Raw genomic sequence first — 26,433 nt, 5'->3', positions numbered from 1 at the left:
AAAACCAAATATATTTGCTGAACTAATGAGAAATCAGTACATACAACTATAACTAGAGTTATACTTGAGATTATTAGGGGACTTAGTTATGTAACTAACTGCATCAACACCAATCTTGTTGAGTTGAGCTTCGCAAACCATGAAGGACATGGCTATTTAGGGAATTATGTAAAATATTCCAGAAGTGTAGCCTATAATAAAAGGATGCACATACATACAGACATAAAAACATATGTACACATATATAAACCAAAACATGGACTTACATATGCTGTAATATACATGCATACATTGCATAAACATTTGCATAAACATTTGCAAATACATACATACATACACGACTACCTAGTCGATATCTACATGGCAATTAAAGGAAATTGAGAAATTTAAAAAATAAATCCTAGAGATTGTATGAATATACATATACACATACATACACAAGTAAATAAATACATATAAACATGCTCTCTCTTTCTCTCTCTCACATACATGCACACAAATCAAATACTTCATGCTCACAAGCAACTGAATACTGAAACAAACCCCTTTGCTCCACCCCCACCTACCCCACACACATGCACACAATTCTCTAAGATAGCATATCTCATACAAGTCTGAACACACACACCTCTAAGATAGCATACCTTGGACAAGTCTGCAATATTACAAATTTCCAACTTGGCTTCCTTATAGCTATTTCTTGGATTAGTTTGAACTTTTCATAGCATTACTTTTAACCATGTTTTCATTCCCTTCTTTCCCTTCCAACACAATACTCTGGACACTATCTACCATTAAAGACAGTTGTTTACTCACTTCTCACCTTACAATTATCTATTTACCATTTCATCATGCTAGACATGGGATTTATCAAACCATTAGCCAAGAACAGAACCAATCTCACATTTCAGATAACTCTTCGAGACTCTGTAACCCAATATAATGTACTTGGTGTATATGGATGCATTTGATTATTGTTTGTTGGTGAGATTCTGCTGGAAAAGAGTAGGACTACACACTTAAAGCTTAAGGGTTGCCTCTTGCTCCTCAGAATTGCTGACACAACAGGCAAGTGGACACTATAATAATGCAATTGTCACCATGGTGTAGTGACAATAATGGTATGTGTGTGAAAATAATTATAGAGTATGTTGAGAGCTACTGTCACTGGAACTGTGATTACACCAATGTCATGACACTACATTTTCCCTGCCCCACTTAACAATAGAGTAGTTGTTGTTTAGCCCAAGGTCAGCACTGACAGAGTAGATTCAAAGGTATTCCAGCCACAATTAACCCGTTTCATTTTTTTAGTTTAGTTAAGCCATGTCCTTTTTTTTTTTTTTTTGAAGATGGTTGTGATTTCAAGGAAATTTGCTTGCTATTTCTAGTATAGATCAATCAATCTAATGGAGGATCCTTCATTAGTTGTGATAGCTAATGTGAATGGTGCAAAGTATTAATCAGCTCCTGCTGTATTACTATATTGGTAATGACAAAAGGCACCATTCAAGTGTTGGGCCTCACTGAGGTAATGACAAATGACTGAGACTTGAGAAGACCCATCGTGCATCCATGGATTAGAGGTTGTATTGCATTGGTGGCTGACTCGTAGCTGATCTGGCACTTAACCTTCTTTTGATTGCTATCAAGGACATTTGCCTATGTGTAGTAACAGTACCATTCCAGATATAGGAGTGGTACTCCAATATGGATCTTACCTAAGCTTTGTAAAACCAGCAGCACATCAATGCTGAAAGAATTATTTGATCCTGAAGAAGAGGTTCATCTTTGGGATACAGTTTCTATAGCTATAAATATGAGTTTATATTCATAACAGAAGAAAGTCATCTACAGTACATGATAAAACCAAGTCCTCTCTGTAAGGCTCAACGTCCTGCATAGCTCTTTAATTAGCAGTGCTCTTGCTGATTGTTAACATCTTATATCCGTTTCTAACACATATTTTCAACCCAGCTTGCATTACTTAACTGCATCACACAGCCACACCAAATACAGTTGTCCTATCATTTATACAGACCACAACTTCTTGTATTCTGAGAGGGAACAATTAAAGTGTAACTTTTATAAAAAGTCACTCTGTACCTTAAAAAATAACCTTTTGGGATTTATTCTTTTCCCTCTATTTCATGTATTTTGTTTCTTGTAGTAAATATCACAAGTACTACTTAAAATATAACATTTATAAGATATAAATATTGTATTGCTTTTATTATCCCAAATATAATAGCAGAATTGGTAGAGAGTCAGACAAAATACTATGCTTGGTTACATGTTCCTTTGCATTCTGAGTTTAAATCCACCCCAGGATCACTTTAGATTTTAACCTTCCAGAGGATGATAAAATGAGGGTTGAAGTCCTCCACTCCTGACAGAATTTTTGAGGTAATGTCCATGACAGAGTACATATTAAGCATTCCATCCCTGTCCAGGGTCTGAACACAGTTGATTTTTCTCACATATACAAATTGAGAGAGGTCGAAGAGGGTGGGGCAGTACTTGACTGATTATTTCTGTCTCTTTCCACCACACACAAGGATGAAAGGTAAAGTTGACCTCAGCAAGATTTGAACTCAAACAACAATGAGCCAAAACAAATACAAAGCATTCTATCCAATGTTCTAACAACTCTGCCAATTGACTGCTAACAAAAATTATTACTGGATATTGATGTAATCAACTATACCCTAAAATAGAGATTCTAGCATGGTCACAGTCAAATTACTAAATCCAATAATAAAGTTAAAAGGATAATTTTTTTTTATATACATCAAAGTAAGTAGTAGTTGGTTCCTCTTCCTTTTAACCTTTTCACTTATGAAGTATAGTGACTAGAGGAGAAGAGTTAAGGTGCTGAATTGCTGACTACATGATTATCAGTTCAAATCTCACCATAGCCAATATATTATACCATTTATCAAATGATATAATTCTGCTTACTTCAGCTGAACTTTCAATACATTCCAATGCTTAGAATTAGGAAGAGTACCTTGCTCCAACAATGTACAAACATTCCCAGTTTCATAAAGTCATTCCTCTCATGCTCGTATCTTAAACTATATTTATTTGAAGGCTTAGTGAGAAGAGGAAGGGAAATGTTCATAATTCTTTGGTTTTTCTTCCTTTGGAGGGCCACTGAGACAGCAAGGAGAAAGTTATCCTCAAACTGGAGACCTAGTCTATACGCTTGCAACAAACAGAAATGTCAAAAGTAACCAGGGGCAGCTGGTAATGTGGTACCCCCCACCACCACCACCAAAGAAAAAAAGCCATATTTCCATAGAACAGTCATTAACACCTGCTCCTACTTACATGGAGGTACTGGTTTCAATTATTGTGGAAATATCTGCTACAAATTTACAAATTCTTATAGCTGAGTGGGTAAGTCCAGGGACTGGAAGTCCTTTGTGGTAGCATTACATAGGTTCTAATCCTATCAATGACATTTACTTTCATTTTAAATGCTGGTGCTCCAACATGTCTACAGCCTTTGGGATGGAACAGAGTAAATAAAGCACACACACACACAAAATAATGTAAATGTAAAGAGGAACTTGCCAACATCAGATGAAACAGGATGCTTCCGTGTACCATTATCTTCATGGTCAACAGGTTGACTAGTTAATGACAGCATTATCACTTGGGCTACCACCGTCGACTGTTCTTTTAGATCACTGTAAAGGTTTAATTCTTTATCAACAGCTCGCTGCAGCACCTACAAAATAGGAAGATGATATTGGTAACAGCGAGTTGACATTTGTTGAAATGACATTTAAGAAATTCATAGAACTAGTTTTCTAAACTGACAAAGGGTATCGTTGATAAGTTTAACCATTAAAAACTCTTGATATTGGCTGTACAGTGTAATGATTGCTATCATTTACAACTATTCTGTAAAAGCTTATCAAAGCATTAACTCTTTTGTAGTCCACTGTTGTGTAAATCCTGTTGTTGACAACATGTTAACCATTTTCATAGATCACAGCTTGTGGAACTACCGTGTAATGACTACTACTACATATAACTAATATCTACTTCTATATTCTAATAACAAAACATTAATATGCTAATACTTTCACAGCTCACATCTGCAGGTAGCAGTATGTATTAATTGCTACCATATAACCATTAAAACTTTATGCTTTTTCAGGTTGTAAGATACTTGCAATCCTATCTAATAGCCACAACTCCATATGTATAATTATGTAGCTTACTGAGCTGTGTTAACCCTTTTCACAAGTCACAGTTGTTGATAACACATTATGCAATACAAACTAGTAACTATAACTATTCTAGTTATAAATAAATAATGGTATCAAATTTTAACATGAGGCTTGCAATTTCAGAGAGAGGGAGTTAGTCAATTACATTAATTCCAATGTTAACTGGAACTGTATTTTATCAACCACCAAAAAGATAAAAGACAGTATTATCCTCAGCAGGATTTGAACTCAGTAGGTAAAGAGGCAGAGCAAATGCCACTAGGCATTTTTCGATTCTGCTAGTTCACTTCCTTCCTTGTCCAATATTTTGAATCTGGATTTGTCCGTTAACAGGGAGTAGCTGGATCTACCTCACTCCTAATCCTTTCTACTATAAGCACAAGGCCTGAAATTTGGGGAAGGGGATAGTCAATTACATCAACCCAGTACACAACTGGTATTTATTTTATTGACCTCAAAAAAATGAAAATAAAATTGACCTCAGCAGAATTTGAACTCAAAACAAAGATGATTGAAAAGCTGCTAAGCACTTCGCTTAGCGTGGTAATGATTCTGCCAGCCTTTCATAATAATCCTTTCCATTATATGCACAAAGCCTGAAGTTTGGTGGGCAGGGGCTAGTCGATTACATCAACCCCAACATTCCACTGGTACTTATTTCATCAAACCCGAAAGGATAAAAGGCAAAGTCAACCACAGTGGAATTTGCATTTGAACTCAAAACGTAGTGACAGACAAAATACTGCTAAGCATTTTGCCTGGCATGCTAATGATTCTGCCAGCTTATCATGTCTTGCAAACAACTTGCACATGCAAGTGCTACCAGTTAAAAGCTCCGTATACTGGAAGCTAGCAAGTGTATGGGGTCATCAGGAGAGAATGCGCGCCGTTTCGGGGCCTACCTCTCGACGGCATCAATGCGCACCGGCCCCCCCTCACTGATATGAGGCCCCGCTTGCTAGATCAGCTGGTTATGAAGAACTCAATATACTTCTAGCCATCGCTCATCGTCTCTTTTTAGCCAAATCCAGTGGCTAGCCTTCTCCACTGTAGATTGGATATCAGTCATGGTGGTATTGACTTTACGATGAGTTAGGCCTAGCGATAACAAAAGTTGTCTCACGCTGTGTCCAATAAACCCTCTACATCCGACTATTAATAATAATAATGATAATAATAATAATAATAATGTTTTTAAATTTTGGCACAACGCCAGTAATATTAGGATAGTGGGTACTTCTTTTATCAACCTTGAACGGATGAAAGTCAACGTTGAACTCAACAGAATTTGAACCCAGTGTAAAGAACCAGTAGAAATGCTAAACATTTTGTCACATTAATAATAATGTGCCAGTTGGCCACATTATAGTAATCTTTCCTACTCAAGGCACAAGGCTTTAAATTTGGGGGGAGGGGACAAATTGATTATATCAACTCCAGTACTTGACTAGTACTTATTTTATCAACCCCAAAGTAGTGTATGGTGTTCCCAATAGAGGTGATTTATAACAAAATCCACTATGTCCAACCTGGTTGGCATTAAGCTTAGGAAGAATAGCAGAGCAATAATCATGAAGCATGTTGTGGACAATGGAGCCAGCCCGATTGAAGCGGAATGAAGAACGTGCATAAATTCCCAACCTATATTGAAGTAATTAAGCAATGCCCTAACTTCATGGTATTGTTTGAATTGATGGATAAAACTAAAATATGAAAGACATTTTTCAGGCATTAGGATGGTAGTGTATAGTACTTCCAGTAGAGATGGTTTGTATTAAAATCCACTGTATTCGATTTGGCTGTCATTGAACTTAGAATGGTAGAGTGTGATCTGTGAACTGGAGATGGAACTAGAAAATGTTTTATCATGGACATGGAAGATACATGAGAAAGACTAAAACTGAGAGCAAAATGCAAGTTCTCAGCAAGTTGTAAAATAAAATACTGATGGTTGGAGTGGTTACTGCTGTACCCAGTTTGTTGCGGTAGCTGTATACATGCTAAAGTATGGATCAGGTGGCATCCATGCAGCTCAAGACAGCAGGAAGAGGCAATACTGTAAGAAAGTGCTAAAAGCAGTCACAGTAGACAAAGGGAATGTATCTTAGTGCAAACTACATGTAAAAATATGATACATAAAATATGTTTCTTTTTACCTGTTTTTCCATGCTACCATAAATTAGATGACTATATTATTGACCTTTTGCTTTACAGCCGGAGGCCCTTCTTGTCACTAACCATTACTTGTTTTTCAAATGTCTTCAAATATGTGGAGCAAGCAGAAGTAACTAAAACACTGCTCATAGCTTGCAACTTTTGTAGAACACACACAAATATAAACAAGACTTAGGCTATGATGGGACTACCATGAAGGGTTTCAATCATATTGACCATTATGCTTATTTTTAAGTTTAGTATTTATCTTTGCAACTTCTGTTTGTAGTGCTATAAATATTAAATAGCATCTGTACATATTAAATGCATTGCCATAGCCCATCTTGATTGTTATATACTTTTATTCTTTTACTTGTTTCAGTCATTTGACTGTGGTCATGTTGGAGCACTGCCTTGAAGGGTTTTAGATGAGCAAATCAACCCCACGACTTACTTCTCAAGCTTACTACTTATTCTATCAGTCTCTTTTGCTGAACAGGGACATAAACACACCTGCTGTCAAGTGGTGATGGGGGGCACAAACACACACATATATATATATATATATACACACACAACAGGCTTTTTTCAGTTTCCGTCTACCAAATCCACTAGCAAGGCTTTGGTCAGCCTGAAGCTATTGTAAAAGACACTTGCCCAAGGTGTCATGCAGTGGGACTGAACCTGAAACTATGTGGTTAGGAAACAAACTTCTTACCACACAGCCATGCCTGCATCTAAGACCATATCACTCAAGCTATTTCTCTATCCAATGTTCTTACTAACAAGCATTATGTAGTTATCACTGTCTCACTTCTATTACTCCCTCCTCTACCATCCATCTGGCTCCTATCACTTTTTTCCATTGTCATTAATACTCATGCTCTGTCTTCTTCCATCCTCTTGGTCATCACTCTTCCACTCACCCTCTTAGTCACATTTACCAAGACAACCAATCCAGTATTAGGAACCATGATAAAATATTTCACTATGCTGTGGTTGGCAACTGAATGGATAGAAAGGAAGCATTTGTCTTACTGAGGCCATGACAACCTCTCTAGTGGGGCTGTCATGACAAAATGTACCTTGTACACTATGTAGAATGGTTAGTATTAGAACATACTAATACTGGTAGTTCCAGTCACACTAACTATGCAAAACTGGAACATATAAGACAATCCTCCAGCTCATCTATGAATAAGGACTAGCTCAGACCAGTGACCCATCTAACCCAGGCCAGCAGTAAAAGTTAACATAAAATTATATATATATATAGGTGCAGGAGTGGCTGTGTGGTAAGTAGCTTGCTTACCAATCACATGATTCCGGGTTCAGTCCCACTGTGTGGCACCTTGGGCAAGTGTCTTCCACTATAGCCTCAGGCCGACCAAAGCCTTGTGAGTGGATTTGGTAGACAGAAACTGAAAGAAGCCCATCATGTGTGTGTGTTTGTCCTTCCCAATATCGCTTGACAACCGATGCTGGTGTGTTTACATCCCTGTAACTTAGCAGTACGGAAAAAAAGACCGATAGAATAAGTACTAGGCTTACAAAGAATAAGTCCTGGGGTCGATTTGCTCGACTAAAGGCGGTGCTCCAGCATGGTCACAGTCAAATGACTGAAACACGTAAAAGAGTAAAGAGTATATGCTGATGCCATGTAAAAAGCACCCAGTAGACACTGTAAAGTGGTTGCTGTTAGGAAGGGCATCCAGCTGTAGAAACCATGCCAAAACAGACAATTAGGACCTGTTGCTGCTCTCTGGTTAACCAGCTCCTGTCAAATCATGCAGCCCATTTCAGCATGGAAAATAGATGTTAAATCATGATGAAACCTATATTGTAGGTATATAAACAAGGCAAATTTAGCTATTGCTCCACAGATTGAAAACATGAAAAACAACTTTGAGTTTCAAACCTTACTGGGTTCTTATCGGAGATGTCTACATCAATTTGACCAATCCTAGAAAAACTAGCGGCCAATCTGTTTATATACACTGCAAATCGAGTAGCTACAGAGAACTGGGGCTACTAACTTGCATACCTAAGTGTTTAACATTTTATTTAATAACAGAGGCCTGTCAATGAGGATCAATCCACACAGTGTCAAAGTATGATATATGTAAACTATATAATAGATATTGTGAGGGCAAGAAGCTTAGTAGGTAGGGCATTCAGCTCAGGATTGTAAGGTTGTTAGTTCAATTCCAAGCGATGTGTTGTGTCTTTGAGTAAGACAGTTTATTTCACATAGCTCCAGTCCACTTAGATGACAAAAATGAGTAGTGCCTGTATTTCAAAGGGCTAACTTTGTCACATTCTGTGTCACGCTGAATCTCCCTCAGAAATATGTTAAGGGTACACGTGTCTGGAGTGCAACTGGAACCCTGATCATCATAACTGACGGAGTACCAGTTTTATACTAGACATATAAACGGGGCAAATTTAGGTATTTCTTCATAGAATGAAAAAATGATCATCAGAATATAATTATTTTGACCCTTTTACAAATGACAGTTGCTAGCAATACTATGAAATAGCTACTCGTATATATTATTATGCCATAAAATGCTAGCATCACTGTGTAATATTTGCTTGCATACGTAACTATTTTTACCTGTAAATCATATCACAAACTGCCCATTCACTCTACATTTAATAAAGAGCAGATCAAATGGGTTATAGAAAGAGAGGAAAACTGACTACTTACCTGTGACATATTTACTTCTCCAACCGCTAATGTTCTGTAGCCTAACATTGTGCGGTTTTTATATTTTTTCCTCCGTTGCAGCATCACTTGTAGCTTGCTGCCATCTCGTTTCAAAAAATGTGGATACTGCAAAAAAAAAAAAAAAAAAAGTTGTTTAATAAACAAAAGTAAAAGAGATGGGAGGAAAGGAGCAATTTAAAATAAAATAACATTTCTAGCGATGATGATGATATTATTGATGGTGAATAACTTATGTCAAGACTGCTATATGGCATGGAAGTAGCTCATTACCTACTGCTACTACAATGGTCTCTGATTTTCTGTTTTAGATACATGTATACCACCTCTAACCAAACCCACCAGATACACTTGTCTGCTCCTCTTGCACCAATACGGTATCGTTCTCTTATAAGGTCAGGCATTAACCACTCAAGCTTTCCATCCAACAATGTCACACTTCTGAAATTCCTTCTCTGCAAATGTTGGCTTCAAAACAAACATCAACAGTATCATTTACAGTGTAAGAATCATGGACATTGCACTTCCCCACTAACTAAACCTTAATAAATGAATAAAACAAAAAAACTGACTGGCTCTTGGAAGTAACACATATCTACACAATAGATGTGATACCATGATGTATACTGTCATGCAGGCATGTTATTGTTGTTGTTTGCCCCTCCCCTCTCCAAGGTTAACCCAAATTCAAAAGTCTGACCATGACCATCTATCCCATTTTAGATGTGACTAAACTATGTAATCTAATACAGTGTTTCTCATGAGAGGCAGGACTGGCTGGGTGGATTGAAAATGAAGTGGACAAATCACCATTTTTGATAAAAATAAATTATTTGCAACTTTTTACAAGACCATAGCAAAAAGAGGAAAATCACATGGATGTAAACTAAGTTGTCTTTTTATTAATGAGGAGGTGGGCACTAACAACAGACAGGGCTGGGACTGGTGCTTATCAGTTTGAGAACCACTGATCTAATCATCGTTTTTAGGTATGCTTTGAGGGAGATTTGGCAGCTATTTCTAGCAGGTGATACAACAGTTATGTGTGTTAGTCTACAGCAGTCACAGGCAAGCTGCGACCTGCAGGCTTGCATGCAGCCTATGGGACTGTCTAAATGGTATGCAAATGAAGAATTACTGCCTGATGATGAGCCATGTTTCGTGCTGTCCACTTCTCAAAAGACATTGCCCACGCAGTCTTAGTAAATTGGTGAGTACACAAGAATGATTTTTTTAGAGCCAGCTCAAAAGGCTGTGGGAGGATGTAAGTTCATCACTATAGTAATCCAATAAAATACAAATCAATGATACTTGTTAACTATATAGTTTGGTAACAACAATGGGTTAGTAAGAGTAAAGTATCTCGACCAGTGACACAGCCAACAGCACAATACAAGTAGCAATCATTTGACTTAAGCTACCATCCAATCAACTCATTCAATTGTGATTAGCTTTCTGATGAAAAGTTTTTCCTATTTTGATTAGGCAAAAAAGTTTTGTAGTTAACTATATGAAGTGGTTTTCATGACTTTCCCCAGATGCAGTAGCAGCATAAATGAAGTGAAAGAATCAAAGTTTGAAACTGCAATGTGACTCAGCTTGTCAGTGTGTTAACTTTTATTTCACATAGCACCTAGCAGCTTTCTGAATAATATTGATTGATTTCTCACATTGGCAGAAGGTCAGAGACATTTAGGAGGCAGATAGTCAAATTTACACCAATACACATCTGGTATTCATTTCATTGAACCTGAAGGCATGAAAGATCTTAACAAAAATGAAGAGAGCTAAATTCATGATACTGTGGAAGAAAATTATATACCCTAAAGCAGCTCCTGCTTGATGCAATATTTCTAAGACTACCATTTTTGCTTCCCAGATTAATTTTGATAGCCCCTGGCATGGCTGCATTGTTACAAAGTTTGCTTTGCAACCATCTGCTCTTAGACTGTCTTACCTTGGGCAAATATCAACTACCACTGTCTTTGGCCATGGAATTTGTAGATAGAAACTGCATGAAAGCCCATTTTGTGTGTGTGTGTGTGTGTGTGTGCACATGCATGCTTGCATGCAAGCACATTTGTGCATATGAAAGTTATAATTGCTACTTTTTGCACGAGATCATTTGAGTTGGAAAATATCATCATGTAAACATTATGTCCTGTATATTTACTCTCTTAACCTTTTCATTGCCATATCTCTATTGAAACACAGTGCTTTTGTTTCAGTTAAGTTTGAAAATTACGAAGCATTTAATGAAATAATTTTGTAATTATTAAGCTGATATTTGGTACGTAAATCAATATGAAATTTTGTGGGTAGGTCCTTAATTTAGATCACTGTAAACAAGGAAGTTTACATGTTTATATCATAGATCCAAGTGTGGTCTCAGGTGGCTATGAAAATGGTTAAAGTAGTGGAATAAAATCTCCCTTATGTGTAAAACAAGAAAGGGTTGGCGACCATAAGAGCAACATAGCCTCAAATAACTACCCTCCCAACTCATGCAAGTATAGAAAAACCGATATAAAAATGAATGGATTGACTTCTTATATTGATATAAGGCCAAAATAGGTAGGGGAAAGGATATAACTAATTGAATCAACTCCTGTGTATGAAATATTGACGACTTTAGAAAGTTAGAGGGCAAAGTCTACTCCCAACGAGATTTGAACTCAGAAAGCCTAGACAGAGAACTAAATTCCACTATTGACAATTCATTATTGACCCAGGTAAGGGAATTTTAATAATTTTTCTATCTTATTCTCCCAATCAGGTTTTTATATCTCCTTAGTTTGAAATTTCAAATCGATATTTTCGTAAAAGGAAGACAGATCTGAAAACAAATTTGAATTGGGTGGGGGTGGGGGTATCAATAATAAAAACAAACTGATTTTTGAAAAGGAATCAATTTGAACTTTGTGTATTTTTTGGAATTTGAACTTCAGTTTCACATTATAATTATTATTGTTTGCTTGTTTTAGTTTCTGATTTATTGATTTGGAATTTCTAACTTCTAACCAAAAAGAAAAAAAAAAAAACAATCTGTGGGAGGAACAGGGAAAATACAATTAGAATACAATTCTCACACCTAGACTAGTAGAGCAGGAATATGGTTTAACCTGTAGCTTTTGTACTATGTCTATTAAAAAATTGATCAGCAGTTAATGACCAAGATTTATGGATAAACAACAGGAAGTTATTGGTTTCATTGGGTACACCATAGAGGACAGGTTTCACATAAATATAAGAATTTGAATAGTGAATTAATGAAATATCAATGGGACTGTCTTAACTGAAATAAAGTAGAGTTAGTCACATTGGTCCCCAACCTTTTTTGCCCTATAGACCAGTTTCATGCAAGACAATTTTCCCACAGACTGGGTGGAGGAATCATGTAGCTAATATACACAAAGTACATAATATATTATTTAATTATTACACATATAATACTACATATATAATGCAAAAGTATTTTGCAAAGTACAATAGTCAATAAAATAGAAATGAAATTTTAAAATTTATTCTCTCTGTAGCCCGGTGGCTGGGGATACCTGCTTAATAAAGCAATAAGGTCCATCTGTTGGCCAGATATTTTTATACCCTAAAGAAAAAAGCTAAGCTTCAAAAATACATGTTAGTGTTCTTTGTTGAAATTCGGATAGTTGTTTTTATGGAATTTGAATAAATAATCTTTTCTACTATGAGCATACGGCCTGAAATTTGGGGGTAGAGGGCAAGTCAATTATATCGACCCCAGTGCTCAACTGGTACTTATTTCATCAAGTCCAAAAGGATGAAAGGCAAAAATCGACCTAGGGGGAATTTGAATTTAAAATGGAAGGAAAGAAGAAATGCTGCTTAGCATTTTGGTAAAGATTCTGTCAGCTTGCCATCTTTAGAATTTTGATAAAGATAATACAATTTTTTTTGTGTATCACACATATATGCAGTCCTTTCTTTAGTGTGGTGGCCACTGACTCACTGAAAATGACCAACTTCTGTGCTAAAATTACAGATGTAGTGCCACCCCAATCATGGGATCCCATGATGACATAAACATGCAACAATATGGCAAAACAATATGACACCAAGAGAATTTCAATAAAGGACACAACTACACAGGTAACAGGAAAATATTTTTTATAAGCTTTATCTCCAAATTTTTTTTTTTTTTCTTTAAAAAAGAGACATAATTTAACTCAACTACTATTCAACTCATTTGCTGAATATAAATAACATTGAAACCAAAAAAATTAAGGAAAGGTGATACTACAGTTGTTTTCATTATTTCTTATGGGTACAAAAAGATGACAACACTAACCCTTTCAACCCGCAAATTTGTTTTAGTGAGTGCAATTTCATTTGGCTACACCTCTGAAAGGCATAAGTGGGTGGCCACATGATACTGTTTACGGTTTGCTAATTGGCAGGAACATTATTTTCAGCCATAAACACAAAATCCTGTGGCTGCCCACTTTTGTCTCTTAAGTGTACTCGTGGGCTCAAAGTGTTAATTCCTCATATTAATCTAATCAAATTAAAAATCCATAAAAGAAAACAAAGAACTATTTTTGCTTAAGACATACAAAAAAAATTAAGAGATTTCTTCCTGTAACTGCAATAAAAACCACTGCATTTCTCTTGTTTGTAGTCATATCTAAATTTTGATATTCTAGCTTCAATAAATGCAATCCAATCTATCACTATTAACTCTTTAGCATTCAGATTATTCTATTAAATATAATGCTTATTCATTCACAATGTTTTGAATTCATCTTGCATTACCTTCTAAGTTCAAGATTTTGATGATGTGATTATTTATTTTTAGATTATTATTGTAGGGTAGGTGTGAGAGGTCAGATCTGGTCAGTTTGAACATAAAACAGGTACAATATTTGGGCTGGATATAGCCAGTTTAAATGCTAAAGGATTAAGCCTTAGTTAAAAACACCAAAAATCTAAGCCAACAAAGGAGCCTTATGTAGTTACCTGACCTGCTAGAAATACCAGCCGAATTTACTTGAATTCACATCTGGCTTTATTTCAATATGGTGTTTTAAAATAAGAACAGAGATAGTATACAATGTAGTCCCAGATACACTGCATGAAATGAAAACAACAACAAATTAAAAACTAGTTTGGTGACAGTTGCACGTCTTTGATCATACTTTATCAGGGCTAACATGGCACTTAACAACAACTCCAGAAAATAGCACTAAAGATAGTATACTAAAAATATTACAATAGTTACACTAGAGCACTACTGATAAAGTTAGGTACACTGATCATAAAGGGGTTTGTTGAATGCTAGTGCCTCCTTATTTTTTATAACTTCATAGATAATAAACGATAAATTATCAAAAACTTCAGATAAAATGTTTACCAAGGCCAGCTCCAATTACAGAGCACCCTACCATGAAACAAAATAGAAGTACATTAAATACTCTGTTTAACAAAATATGAAATGAGTTAGGTAGAAATTAGGTTATGATAAGTAACTTTAAAAAGTCATTAATAGTCTTATTTACCAAGTGACTTACAAAATAATAACGATATGCCTCTTTTCGAAATAAAACTATATAATCATTCTTAAAACTAGTTTGAAAACTTTTGGAAAATAGCTTATGGTAAGAATATTACTGTTTTGGTTATCCAACCTTAATTCCTCTATATATTGTATTATTATTATTATTATTATTTATAAAACAAATTACATCAACAGTGTGTGTTTTAATACTACTGTGTATACACTACCATGATGCAACAGTTTTAGTCACACCATACAATTGCAACTAAGATATAAAATATCTCTGCTTTGTTGGTATTTTGGATTCCACTGGCATTGTGGAACAGGATTTTAAAAAGCCTCATCACCTCTGTTCCTTCTTCCTCATCATCATCATTTAATGTCCGTTTTCCATGCTGGCATGGGTTGGAGGGTTCAACTGGGGTCTATGAAGCCAGGAGACTGCACCAGTCCCCAATCTGATCTGGCAGTGTTTCTACAGCTAGATGCCCTTCCTAACGCCAACAACTCTCAGAGTGTAGTGGATGCTTTTTACGTACCACTGGCACAGGGGCCAGAGGAGATGGTATCAACTATGATCGGATGGTGCTTTTTACATGCCACCGGCATGGAAGCCAGTAGAAGGCGTCACTGGCATCAGCCAAGTTCAGGATGGTGCTTTTTACGGCACTGGCATCAGGCATGTTTGGATGGTGCTTTTAATGTGCCACCAGCACGAAGGTCATAATTACAATTTCCACTTGATTGTAATTTGATTTGATTTGATGTTGATGTACTTGACTCAATAGATCTCCTCAAATATGGCATGTCGCCCTATGATCCAAGGTACTTTTAAGTGGGCTGGTTATGCGATGCTGGTATAGGTTGCAGCTGTGAACTCACTTTACTTGCTGGGTCTTCTCAGTCACAGCATATCTCCAGAGGTCTCGGTCTCTTGTCATTGCCTCTGTGAGGCCCAACATTTGAAAGTCATGCTTCACCACCTCATCCCATGTTTTCCTGGCTCTCCCTCTACCCCGGATTCCTTCCACTGATTGGGAGTGGCACTTCTTCACACAGCTCTCCTCGTCAAGTCCCAGTTTCCGCATTGCCCACCAGATAAGGGATCAGGGGAACCTATCAAAGGCTTTTTCCAAGTCCACAAAAGCCAAATATAGGGGTTTATCTTTGGCTAGGTATTTCTCCTGCAGTTGCCATACCAGGAATATAGCATTAGTGGTGCTTCTACCTGGCACAAAACCGAACTGCAGACTTTCTCCCTAATTAGTTGGGCTATGACCCTCTCTGTGACCTTCATCACCTGATCCAGCAGTTTGATACCCTTGTAGAAATTTCTATCTAAAGCATCACCTTTATGATTTTGTTTTTCTTGAAATCTTGACTTTAGCCAAAAGTGAAAGGGGCTTTTTTTTTACTATTCTCTACATATGGTTTGTTGAGTTGCATCAATTAATATCTCCCACAACATCTTCATATTAAATCAGAATAAATGATCTTATTTTATCATTTAACATACAAAGACTAATTGAGATAAAACACTAACCAGCAGAAAATTAAATATTATGGTTAAGGATTATTAATTTAGTGGGGAGGATGTAGTTAGATAAATTATTTAATTACATTAATATTTTATAAACAATGGACAAATGGAACACAAAGTCATCCTTAAGATTTGAACTTAGATTACAAAACAAAATAAATAAATAAAAGATGTGATTAAAATTTTGATTTGAAGTAATGTAATCATCAACAGAGATGTATACAAAACATTATATATAATCAATACAACACCCACTTCACATATACATTTTAAGTGCAGATAAACGAATGTCATTCAAGCAGAAATGAACAGTAAGAAACATAGACGGCACATCACTGATATTAATCAATTAGTAATAGAATTATTCAATACTGTATTATAAATAATCTCCAACAAATTCAATACAACCTAATAAAATATCCTTCTGCAGATGCATGGACACACACAAATCATACAATTGTTTACAAATAAGCATTTAACTAGCACTAAGATTACTCTGTCAAATGTAATGCTTATTTAACCACATCGTTTCAAGATTTCAATGATGTGATTGTTTATTTTTAGAATGTTATTGCAGGGTAGGTGTGAGTGGCTGGATCTAGCTGGTTTGAACATAAATAGAGGGCTGGATATGACCAGTTTAAATGCTACAGGATTTCAGTTCAATCATACCTCACCTAAAATCCTCCTTCACACACAAAAACTTTAAATCTTAAATTCCAAATCATACCAATGTTAAAAACATGCATTTACTTCCTATCCCACTCAATTTGAAATACCCACTTCAAATACCCAATTATATAGCCCAGCAGGTTTAATTATATTACCATTTAGTATGTCTAAATCCCACAAGACTCTTTCTACTCTACATCCACTAAGCTACACACAACTAACCCACCACCACCAGCACCATGCATCAACTAGTCATGTCAGTATGTTTAATGTACAAGTCCCTTAACAGTTTTCTATTCCTTATTTTCAAAACTCCTGCTGCCTCACACATGGATTGACTATTTTATAAATTGATCTGTGTAAAATCAAATACCATTGGTATTTGAAGGAGGTCACCTGTGAAACAACCTTTACATCAAACTCCTTCAGTTTGTTCATCATCACTATTATCAACTTCAATTTAAAGGCAATTTTTCTCCACGGTGGCATGGGCTGACTATGTCTGCAGTACAGCATATTCTTCTTCACCAAATACATCATATCTATGCAATCAGACATCTTCAGAAATAGCCTTATATCATACACATAAACATTAAATACTTAATATATCTTTCTCGATCCCTTTCTTTGTCTTTAGTCACTGTAACTCTTTTGTTATCATTAAAAATAACAATAACATGAATGACTTTTTCATTTACCATATCCATTTGAAACCAGGTGAGAAATAAGTGGATGTCATTTCATAAGGTGTCCCTACAACTAACTACTCCTGTACACCTGTTATATCTAGTGTTCTCAATCCTAAATATCCCACTGCCCCTACTATAAACTGCTTGCACTGAATACAAATGACTGAGTTCCTACCAACTCCCTGTATTACAAAGCAACGTCACTTCATGGAATATACTTGATTGTAATCAAGCAAAATAATACATTAAGGATATGACAGCTTGGGTATGAAGGTGGGGGTGAGGCTCCAGAACTTGGTACCAATTTCAGTTGAAAAATAGAAGCAACATGAAATACAGTACCTTGTTCAAGGACAAAAAATGTGCTGCCTAGTCCAGGAATTGAACCCACAATATGCTAACCACCAGACCATGCAACAAAAACAACAACTGACAATAACTATATCCAATCAAGAAGATTTCTCCTTATTCCATTTGATCATTAATGAACACCAAATTTAAGTTCTAGTTTCATGAATCCTACCAATTTCTGAAAATATTACAAAAATTTGAATTTGCTCAGATACATTTGATGGGAAAAACTTTTGTACACATCATCAGATTGTTATTGTTTTTCTTTGCTTTTTTTCTTAGAGAACATCAATAGTAACATTAAGTAATATTATCATCGACTTTCTTTTCTTTTATTATTTGACATTCAGCATACATTTTTACACATGCTAGTCAAAGAAAAATGATATTTGTTGCAGCTTTTATTTTTACAGCTGGATGCCCTTCTTAAGTCATCAACTGTGAAGTGAAGTAGGAGTAAAAGTTGTTTTGCGATGGTTTAACAAATTGATGCCAACTGTAGTTACATGCTTTGCTCAGGAGAACACCATAATGACCATAACATTTGTGGTCAGCAGTCCAGTTCCTTAACTTTACAGCCAGTTCTACTTGATATAAAGTTACTCAAAACAATCAATAAAGACTACAAAACTACAACAATATGCACAGCCAGCAGCATTAAGCAATAGGAGGAAATGAATATGTACTGACTGGAGGTGAGGAGAGGAGGGCAGTGAAGATACAGATGCTACATGCTAAAACAACTTTTGCAATCTACAATGGTTTGCTAAATGGGAGAAAATAAAAAGAATATTAAAAAAAAAAGAAAAATCTATTTTCTGACTACAGCTTCTTTGTTGGCAATCAATCAGCAACAAACAGGATGTCAATCACTGAGAACATGTAATTTTACATAAGCATGATTTGTTTTCCTCTCTCCTTCCACTCCTAGAAGATCTGAAAACCTATTGCTGAAAGCTCGGTGAACCGAGGTAATAAACAATAAACCAAACAGGTTAACAAAAGAACTTCTATAAGGCCATCAGAGTTACAAGAAATAACAGCCAAATCATCTTAAAATTACACCATACTGTCTTTAAAAATGCAAAAAGGAAAGGCATATTGGAAAATGTAGTGTAAGAACCTGAGAGGATCATGGGTGGACTGCCTCTTATAATAGGTTCTTGATCAGAACTGACTTAGAGGCTAAAAAGCAACAACCTAACTCCCAGGAGCCAATAAGAAATCATCCACATAGCTGGTCAACCTTCAAGAAAGAACAGTAGTCAAATCATGCCTTACTGTCTTAGAGAGAGAGAAAAAAAAAAAGAAAAAAGGAGATATTACACATTAGAAAATGTAGGGCTAGATACACTACACTACAAATAGATGGAGTGGTCATGACTGAAATGTCTTTGATCACAAGACTACTTGACAAGAACTGGTTAGGGACTGCATAAATTATAAAAAGCAATGTGAACATCTTCAAAGTTTCAAAGGGCTTATTTCTGATATTAAGCAAGTTATTGGTCAACTTTGCCTTTCAGTCTTTTCGGGGTTGATTAAAATAAAGTACCAGTCAATTACTAGGGTTGATGTAATTGACATGCCATTCTTCACAAAATTGCTGGCCTTGCAGCAGAATTGGAAAGATTTACTAGTAATCATTATTATTATTATTAAGATGGAGAATCAACAGAATTGTTAGCATGCTGGACAAAATACTCAACAGCATTTTGTCTGTCTATACATTCTGAATACAAATTCTGTCAAGGTTGACTTTCATCCTTTTAGAGAGAGTATTCTCCTAGTTCAGAATCAGATGATTCCGATAGCGATGATATTCTGATGCATCAAAGGTAGAAATGGACAGCAGTGAATGGCTCTGGACATCAGAATGTTGTGTGGCGAGCAAGAGACAATTTCATTTGACGGCATGGATTTACTGGTATGCCTGGCATAAAGGCAAACCTTGAACATGGAAGTTTGCCACTGGAAATCTTCCACAAGTTTTTGACAGATGAAATGTTCCAATATATTGTGGATGAAATGAACAACTACATTGTAAACCATCCCTAGCATGTCAAACCCAGGAATCAAGATCTAGCCATGTTGATACCTTTCCAGAAACGATGACACATAATTGATTTATGGCAATTCTTTGAAATCTACATTTCAACTCAAGCAAGAACCAAGATGACAGGCAGCACAGAATATGTCCTATCATTGGTGAAGTGGCTGAAAATTTCAGAACAGTCTATGGCCATACACAGGACATTTGTATAGACAAAAGATTATGGAAATTCAAGGGAAGGCTCTGATTTAACCAATACAACCCAACCAAACGTGCCCACTTTGGAATCAAAGGTACCTTAAAGTATGCCAGTCAACTGGCAGAGCCTGTGGGTACATGTGGGATTACAAAATTTACACTAGTCAGGACAGATTGGATCTTCCAGTATCTACTGTAGCATCAACTGATATCATGTTGTCGCTGAATGAAAACTTGTTAGAGAAAGGCTATAATATTTATATGGACAACTGGTTTTCCAGTCCAGACCTCTTCCTGAAGCTGCAGGCAAGGAGGACGAATACCTGTGGGATTGTGAGGACACATAGGAAAAAAAAAAGCTGCCCAATCTTCACAAGATAAAATTTTGAAAGGAGGAAATAGCATACTGATGCACCAAATACAGCATTCTTGCTCTAGTGTAGCGCGACAAGAAAAACATCTGCATGTTATCCACAATTCATTCTGCAAGCATGAAGGACACAAAGAAACACAATGCAGATGGTAAGGCCATAAAGAAACCAAGTGTAGGTTTTTTGTACAATAAAGTGATGGGCAGGGTCAATCACTCAGATCAGCTGGTGACGACACACAAATTGTTGAGGAAATTTGTGAAAAGGTACAAAAAAAAATTTTCATGTATATAGTTAACACGTGTTGTGAACTCACATTTCATTTGGCAGATGCTTGACAGTGTGGGGGTGAACTGACATTCAGAAATCAGACCTGCCAAAGTACAGAACATATGGCTGTCCCCATGCCAGATTCTCTCCTCCTTCATGGTGAAGGGGCATGGACATTTTCCATGACTGTTTCCCCCCTACTGCCAAGAAAATAAATGCTCCAAAGAAATGCACAGTGTGTAGTAAAGCAAAAGGGAAGCATAAGGAAACTAGATACCATTGTTCACAAAGTGATATGCCACTGTGTGTGGTACCCTGTTTTGAACCCTACCACACTAAAGCCAATTTTTTTAAATTCACGGGATTGTAAATACATGAAGTTGATCTGACTTGTGCTGTCGAGTGATCTTATTCAGGAATAATACCACATGAGCATCGTGCACATGGATATAATTTAGGTAAATAAACAGAACTTGCACTAAAGCAGTTGATGTAAATACATGCTGAACATTATCTCACACTGAGAGCTGACCACCATTGGCATGATTACCAATGCCATGCACAGGCAACCAAACGAATCACCACCATAAACTAGTTAAAGCAGTTAATGAAAATATATGTTGAACCATTGTCATGTGCTGCTAATTACTGATCTCAGCCAAGATGACTACTGTTAATACAATGTAGTTGCTTGATGTATGAGCAAAATGGTCCCAACCTAGAGCAAAATATGGGGATGCCAGGATAACTGTTGAACTGTTAAGAAAGCTCTGACTGAAGAAAATGTCTAAATTTACAAAACTATTCAACCCATGATATAATAAATATACCAAAAACATAAAATTACAAATATTCAAAAATACAGCTTAAATAAAAAAAAAAAAATTTTTAATTCATGGATGAGTGGCTGATGGATTAGTTATGAGCAAGTTAGTTTTGTTGTTTAACTCCAGGTCCACTCTCACTGAGCAGACTTCTGATGAATATATTATAAGCAAAGTAATTGTATCATTTCTCCAGGTCAGGTAAATCTGCAATGAAAGGCTTTCCAACCCAGACCATCCTGTCTGTTCATCATCAAGGTTTATATTGTCTAATATATTCATTTTTTTAAAACAGAGTGTGTATTTGAGATATTTTGGTTGCTATTTCTAGTAGATCAAGCAATGGCATAGAGGCCCACACTTCATAGGCTTGAAGCAAATAATTTTGTCTCAAGAGGGTAAAGCTGGAATTTTAAATCAATGTTTGAAGATATAATCTCAGTGGAATAAGCAAGAAAGAAAACAAGAAACATTCCACCTTCTTTGACAAAAACAACCTAACTGATTATTTGTGGTGGTGGTTGTTGTTTTGGAAGGGGAGAGGTTGTTGCTAATGAAGCAAGATGTAGAAAGAACATCTAACAAGCTATGCTATAAGAAAATGATAGGTTTAACAGATGAGTTCCAATAAAGATCAAATTATGCCTCAAGATATGAGTGTTGAAATATGATTACACACATACATAATGTGTGTGTGTGTGCATGCACAGCGATGTGGTAATAAGTTTGCTTTTCAACCATATGGTTCCAGATTCAGTTCCACTGCATGGCACCTTGGGCATTAGAGTATTCTACTATAACCACAGGCAGACCAAAACCTTGTGAGTGTACTTGATCGATGGATAGAAACTGAAAAAAGCCTGTCGCGTGTGTGTGTGTGTGTGTGTGTGTGTGTGTGTGAGAGAGTGAGAGAGAGAGAGAGACTGTCTGACCTATGCAAGCATGGAAAAGTAGACATTACAATGATGTTTATATAATGCATTATATAAACACATGCACCATTATCATAATTATTTTAATACTCCTTTTCCCCCCATGCCTGTATGGATGAGACAGAATTCACTGAGGCAGATTTTCTATAGTCTGATGCCCTTCTTGTAGTTAACTTCTACCTGCTTTGAAGCAAGATATTTCCCCCATGGCCAGATATGTTTTCACAGAAGATTGGAAATGTACAACATCACTTGTTTACAACTATCCATGTTGGGACAAAGAGAAATACACACACACATCATGAGCTTCTTACAGTTTTAGTCAACAAAGTCCAATGACGAAGCTTTCAATCAGCTCAAGGCTGATCTTGCCTAAGGTGTCATGAACCTGAGACCACATAGCTGAGAAGCTAACTTAACAACATAGCCCAGAAGAAACAGCTATAATGATACAGCAACAACACGGTAGCCATAGATGAAACAAGAAAAGCTAATCAATAATAATTCCTATATACACTGAAACTATGACTAACATACATGAATAACATACACAAGCCATGTGTAAATATATTTAAATAAAAATGCGTTGTACTGTTCATTTGAATGTGTCATTTATGACAATAATAATATTTTTCTTTTAAAAAATATAACTCATTTTAATGTGCCCTAAAAAAGAAATTAAAGTAACGGATGATAGTGAAAGAGCTTGTAAAAAGAAGGCGAATGCTATCTAATATAGAATAGAATAAGACCATTTCTATTACTGAAGAATTCCAGGCCTAACCTTTTATAACAAAATAAAAATCTGTTTTTGAGTGCTTGCCTTGGATTTTGAGTGTGCAATGTGGTTGACCAATCAAAGTGTTTAACACAATAACTGTTGGCAGTTGCCTAACCAATTTCTATTAGCTACTTGGCAGTATGGCACGGGCTTACTGTCAAGTTGGATGCATAGCCAAAAGTCAAAGTACCATATCTTAGGTATAGGGAGCAAAACAGCTTTGTTTAATCATTTTTCACTCTAAAGAAAAGAGACTGTTATTTACAGTTAAATTCAAATTAAGTATGATCAATCATGCGAAAAAACAAAGAGAGCTGCCAAAAGACATTTTGGTCCTTCGCTAAAAAAAAAAATTTGATTCATTGTTGGTTCAATCAAGAAGTAAAATTGAAAATGATTAAAATGATAAATGCAATTTTGGAGGAAAGGGGTAAGGGTCAAAATGGCAAGATCTCAATGCAAGGACTATATGTTTCTACAAAAATGATTACTTTTGAAGCAAAAAGGTTTGCAGGTGATAATTAGAAAATTTTGCTGGTCATACATCATGGTGTCATTGGTGCACGAAACAAAAAGGCCTTGCTTTTCTCAAGTATGTTACGTAGGAAAAGAAGTTTCATTTGAACTGTCTCAAATAACAAACATAACATTTGCTGAACCAAACAACTGATATAAACGGTACTAAAACTTTTACATTGAAGACCACTGGACATGAAAAATTGCATTATACAGTGGTGCTAGTAGGTTGTGCAGATGAAATAAAATTACCCACTAATATTAACTTTCAAAAGAAAAGCAAAGCCCAAAGAAAATTTATCCAGTGGTGTTTACAGTCATGTACATGGAAAAGGACAGAGAGATGAAAGTGGAATACTTTGGTTTACTAAAAAGCCTTCCCTCCTAATAAGTTAAAAACACAACCGGTAAGTAAACTCAGAGGTTTAACAAGCTCTTGATGTTTCTATAACAAACTGGACACAGCAGGAAGATTTTGCTACAACCTTAACTAGATGAAGGTAATGACATATGCTTGATCAGGTGTACATGTGGGTCAAGAACTTGGTGGTGGGGGGAAAAAGTGAAACAGGAATTAGGTTACTTAAGAAATGTAGCATCAGTATTGCAATAGATGGGAACAAATGACATTCTCTTTGATCATAATATTGGATACAACAATAAAATGTCTTTTTTCCTTTTCTTTTTCGAAGTGAAAGTAATAAGGACCTTGTAAGACTTTGAACCAAGCAAAATAACAGTAAACCTATTTTTTCATTTACAGTATTTTTTAATTTCATGTTTTGAGCTCTATTCACTAATTTTTTTTGGAGTATCAGGCTGAATTTTTTTTTAAGAAAAATCTTTCAAACATAAACAGAAAACAAAGTAGTTCCTGTGAAACAATGTTGAAAGAGAAGAGAGGAGGGAACATCCAAACAGCTAAACAAGCAAGGAAAAAAAATACAAATAGAACAGACTAAGTCTTAGGAATCAGTTTACAATCATCATCATCATTGAAATGTAAATAGAGGAAGGAAGTTAATTATATTAATCCTAGTACTTGACTAATATTTTATTTCATCATCCATAGAAAAATGGAAGAAAAAGTTGACCCTGGCCTAATTTGAACTCAGAATGAAAATAACTGTAATACCATAGAAAATAAGGATTTCTAACTTAGATGCAAATTAGAGCAGAAACAGGGATGGAGGGACAATTTAAATCAACTCCAGTACTTGACTGGTATTTAATGACAGAGCATCACCATACCTCTCATTGAAAGAATGATGTCATTTGTCACAAGGTCAGTGGAAAAGAGGCCATAACAAGGACTAGTTACGAATGCAATATGGTTTTATGTAGAATTAATTAACAAAAGGAAAAAAATGAATGAAAAACAATGAATTGAAAAATAAGAATGAAATGAAACATTTCAAAAGAGGGACAACAACTTAAAGGTCAATGAAGGACCCTCACCCACCTAAATCCAAATTTACCCACAGTACAAAGGAGAAATGCCCTCTCTTTCTGCTGTACTATCCAGCCCACAGATGCATGCTAAGAGTAGGACCATTCCTATCACTCTCGTCCACCTTCCCACAAATTCACTGGAAGATAAGCACCACTCTCTCTCCCTAAATGGAACTTGAAGTTCCAGCTCCTTACTTTCTCTATACATTGATGAGAGACTGACTGAAGATTAAAGCATCTGTTCTATTCCTTTCAATCTTGTCCACAAGACAACCTCTTGCACCCTATCCACCAGACTCAGTGGAAACTGCCTGCCTTTCTTAGCCAAAAGAAAGCTGCTGATCTGTAACTTGGACACAAAGCCAAAACTGAAGAGAACAATGAATTTACATTTAATTATCCCCATCCTGTTTTAGAAGGATAAAAGGTAAAATTCATGTCAATGTGATTTGAATAATACAAATAATAATAATAATAATAATAAATGCCCTGATGCAATACCAGGCACTGGCTCTTATGTTTTCTGATCTTAACTAGTTGGAAGTGTTATCATGTTTTGTCTTGATGTAAAAGATGGGCTACAGCAAATATTCTGCTCAATACCACAAATTTCCTTGTCAGTTGCTTGACCTTAACCAGTTGAGCATGTTCCTTCATGGCTGATATGTGCAATTCTAATCGTGAACAGAGGTAGTGGAGGAGAACCATAGCCATGTGTAGAGAGGAATTTTGTGGGGTTGAATAATTCAGCTCTAGAAACAGTGTTTTGTTCAATTTGATCTAAAAAAAATTCTAAATGAGCTCCACCTGTGAGGTGGGAGCCCAGTTATGACCCACCTCACAGTCATGCACTGTTTATCTTGATATGAGATCACCATGTCTTGTACATATGGTTGTGATGCATATGCCTAATTATACCCTTATCAGACGGGTAGCCATGATGGTTATATTGGGTTACATATATTTGTACCCCAGTGTCACTTTGATGGCATGCACTGCTTTCTCAATAATAATAATAATAGTTTCAAATTTTGGTACAATACCAGCAATTTTAGGGGGGGGGCATACTGATTACATCAACCCCAGTACTTTATTGATACATTAAATTATTTACCACAAAAAAAGTAT

The 26,433-nt window shown here is 36.0% G+C and overlaps 1 protein-coding gene across 18 annotated transcripts in view; it reads right to left on the bottom strand.

Moving 5' to 3' along the window:
• The window catches only part of LOC115217047 (phosphofurin acidic cluster sorting protein 2), a 313,884-nt gene that overhangs the window by 164,485 nt on the left and 122,966 nt on the right, over window positions 1-26,433 (bottom strand). For all 18 annotated transcript variants that reach the window (XM_029786612.2, XM_036507409.1, XM_036507410.1 and 15 more), the window contains 2 exons: window positions 9,109-9,234; window positions 3,580-3,736 (listed from right to left, as the gene is read on the bottom strand). In XM_029786612.2, the coding sequence (XP_029642472.1) occupies window positions 3,580-3,736; window positions 9,109-9,234 (283 nt within the window). The remainder of the gene's footprint in view (window positions 1-3,579; window positions 3,737-9,108; window positions 9,235-26,433) is intronic.

Source organism: Octopus sinensis, linkage group LG11 (genome assembly GCF_006345805.1).
Source record: "Octopus sinensis linkage group LG11, ASM634580v1, whole genome shotgun sequence".
NCBI lineage: Eukaryota > Metazoa > Mollusca > Cephalopoda > Octopoda > Octopodidae > Octopus > Octopus sinensis.
This window is presented reverse-complemented; position numbering and strand designations above follow the sequence as displayed.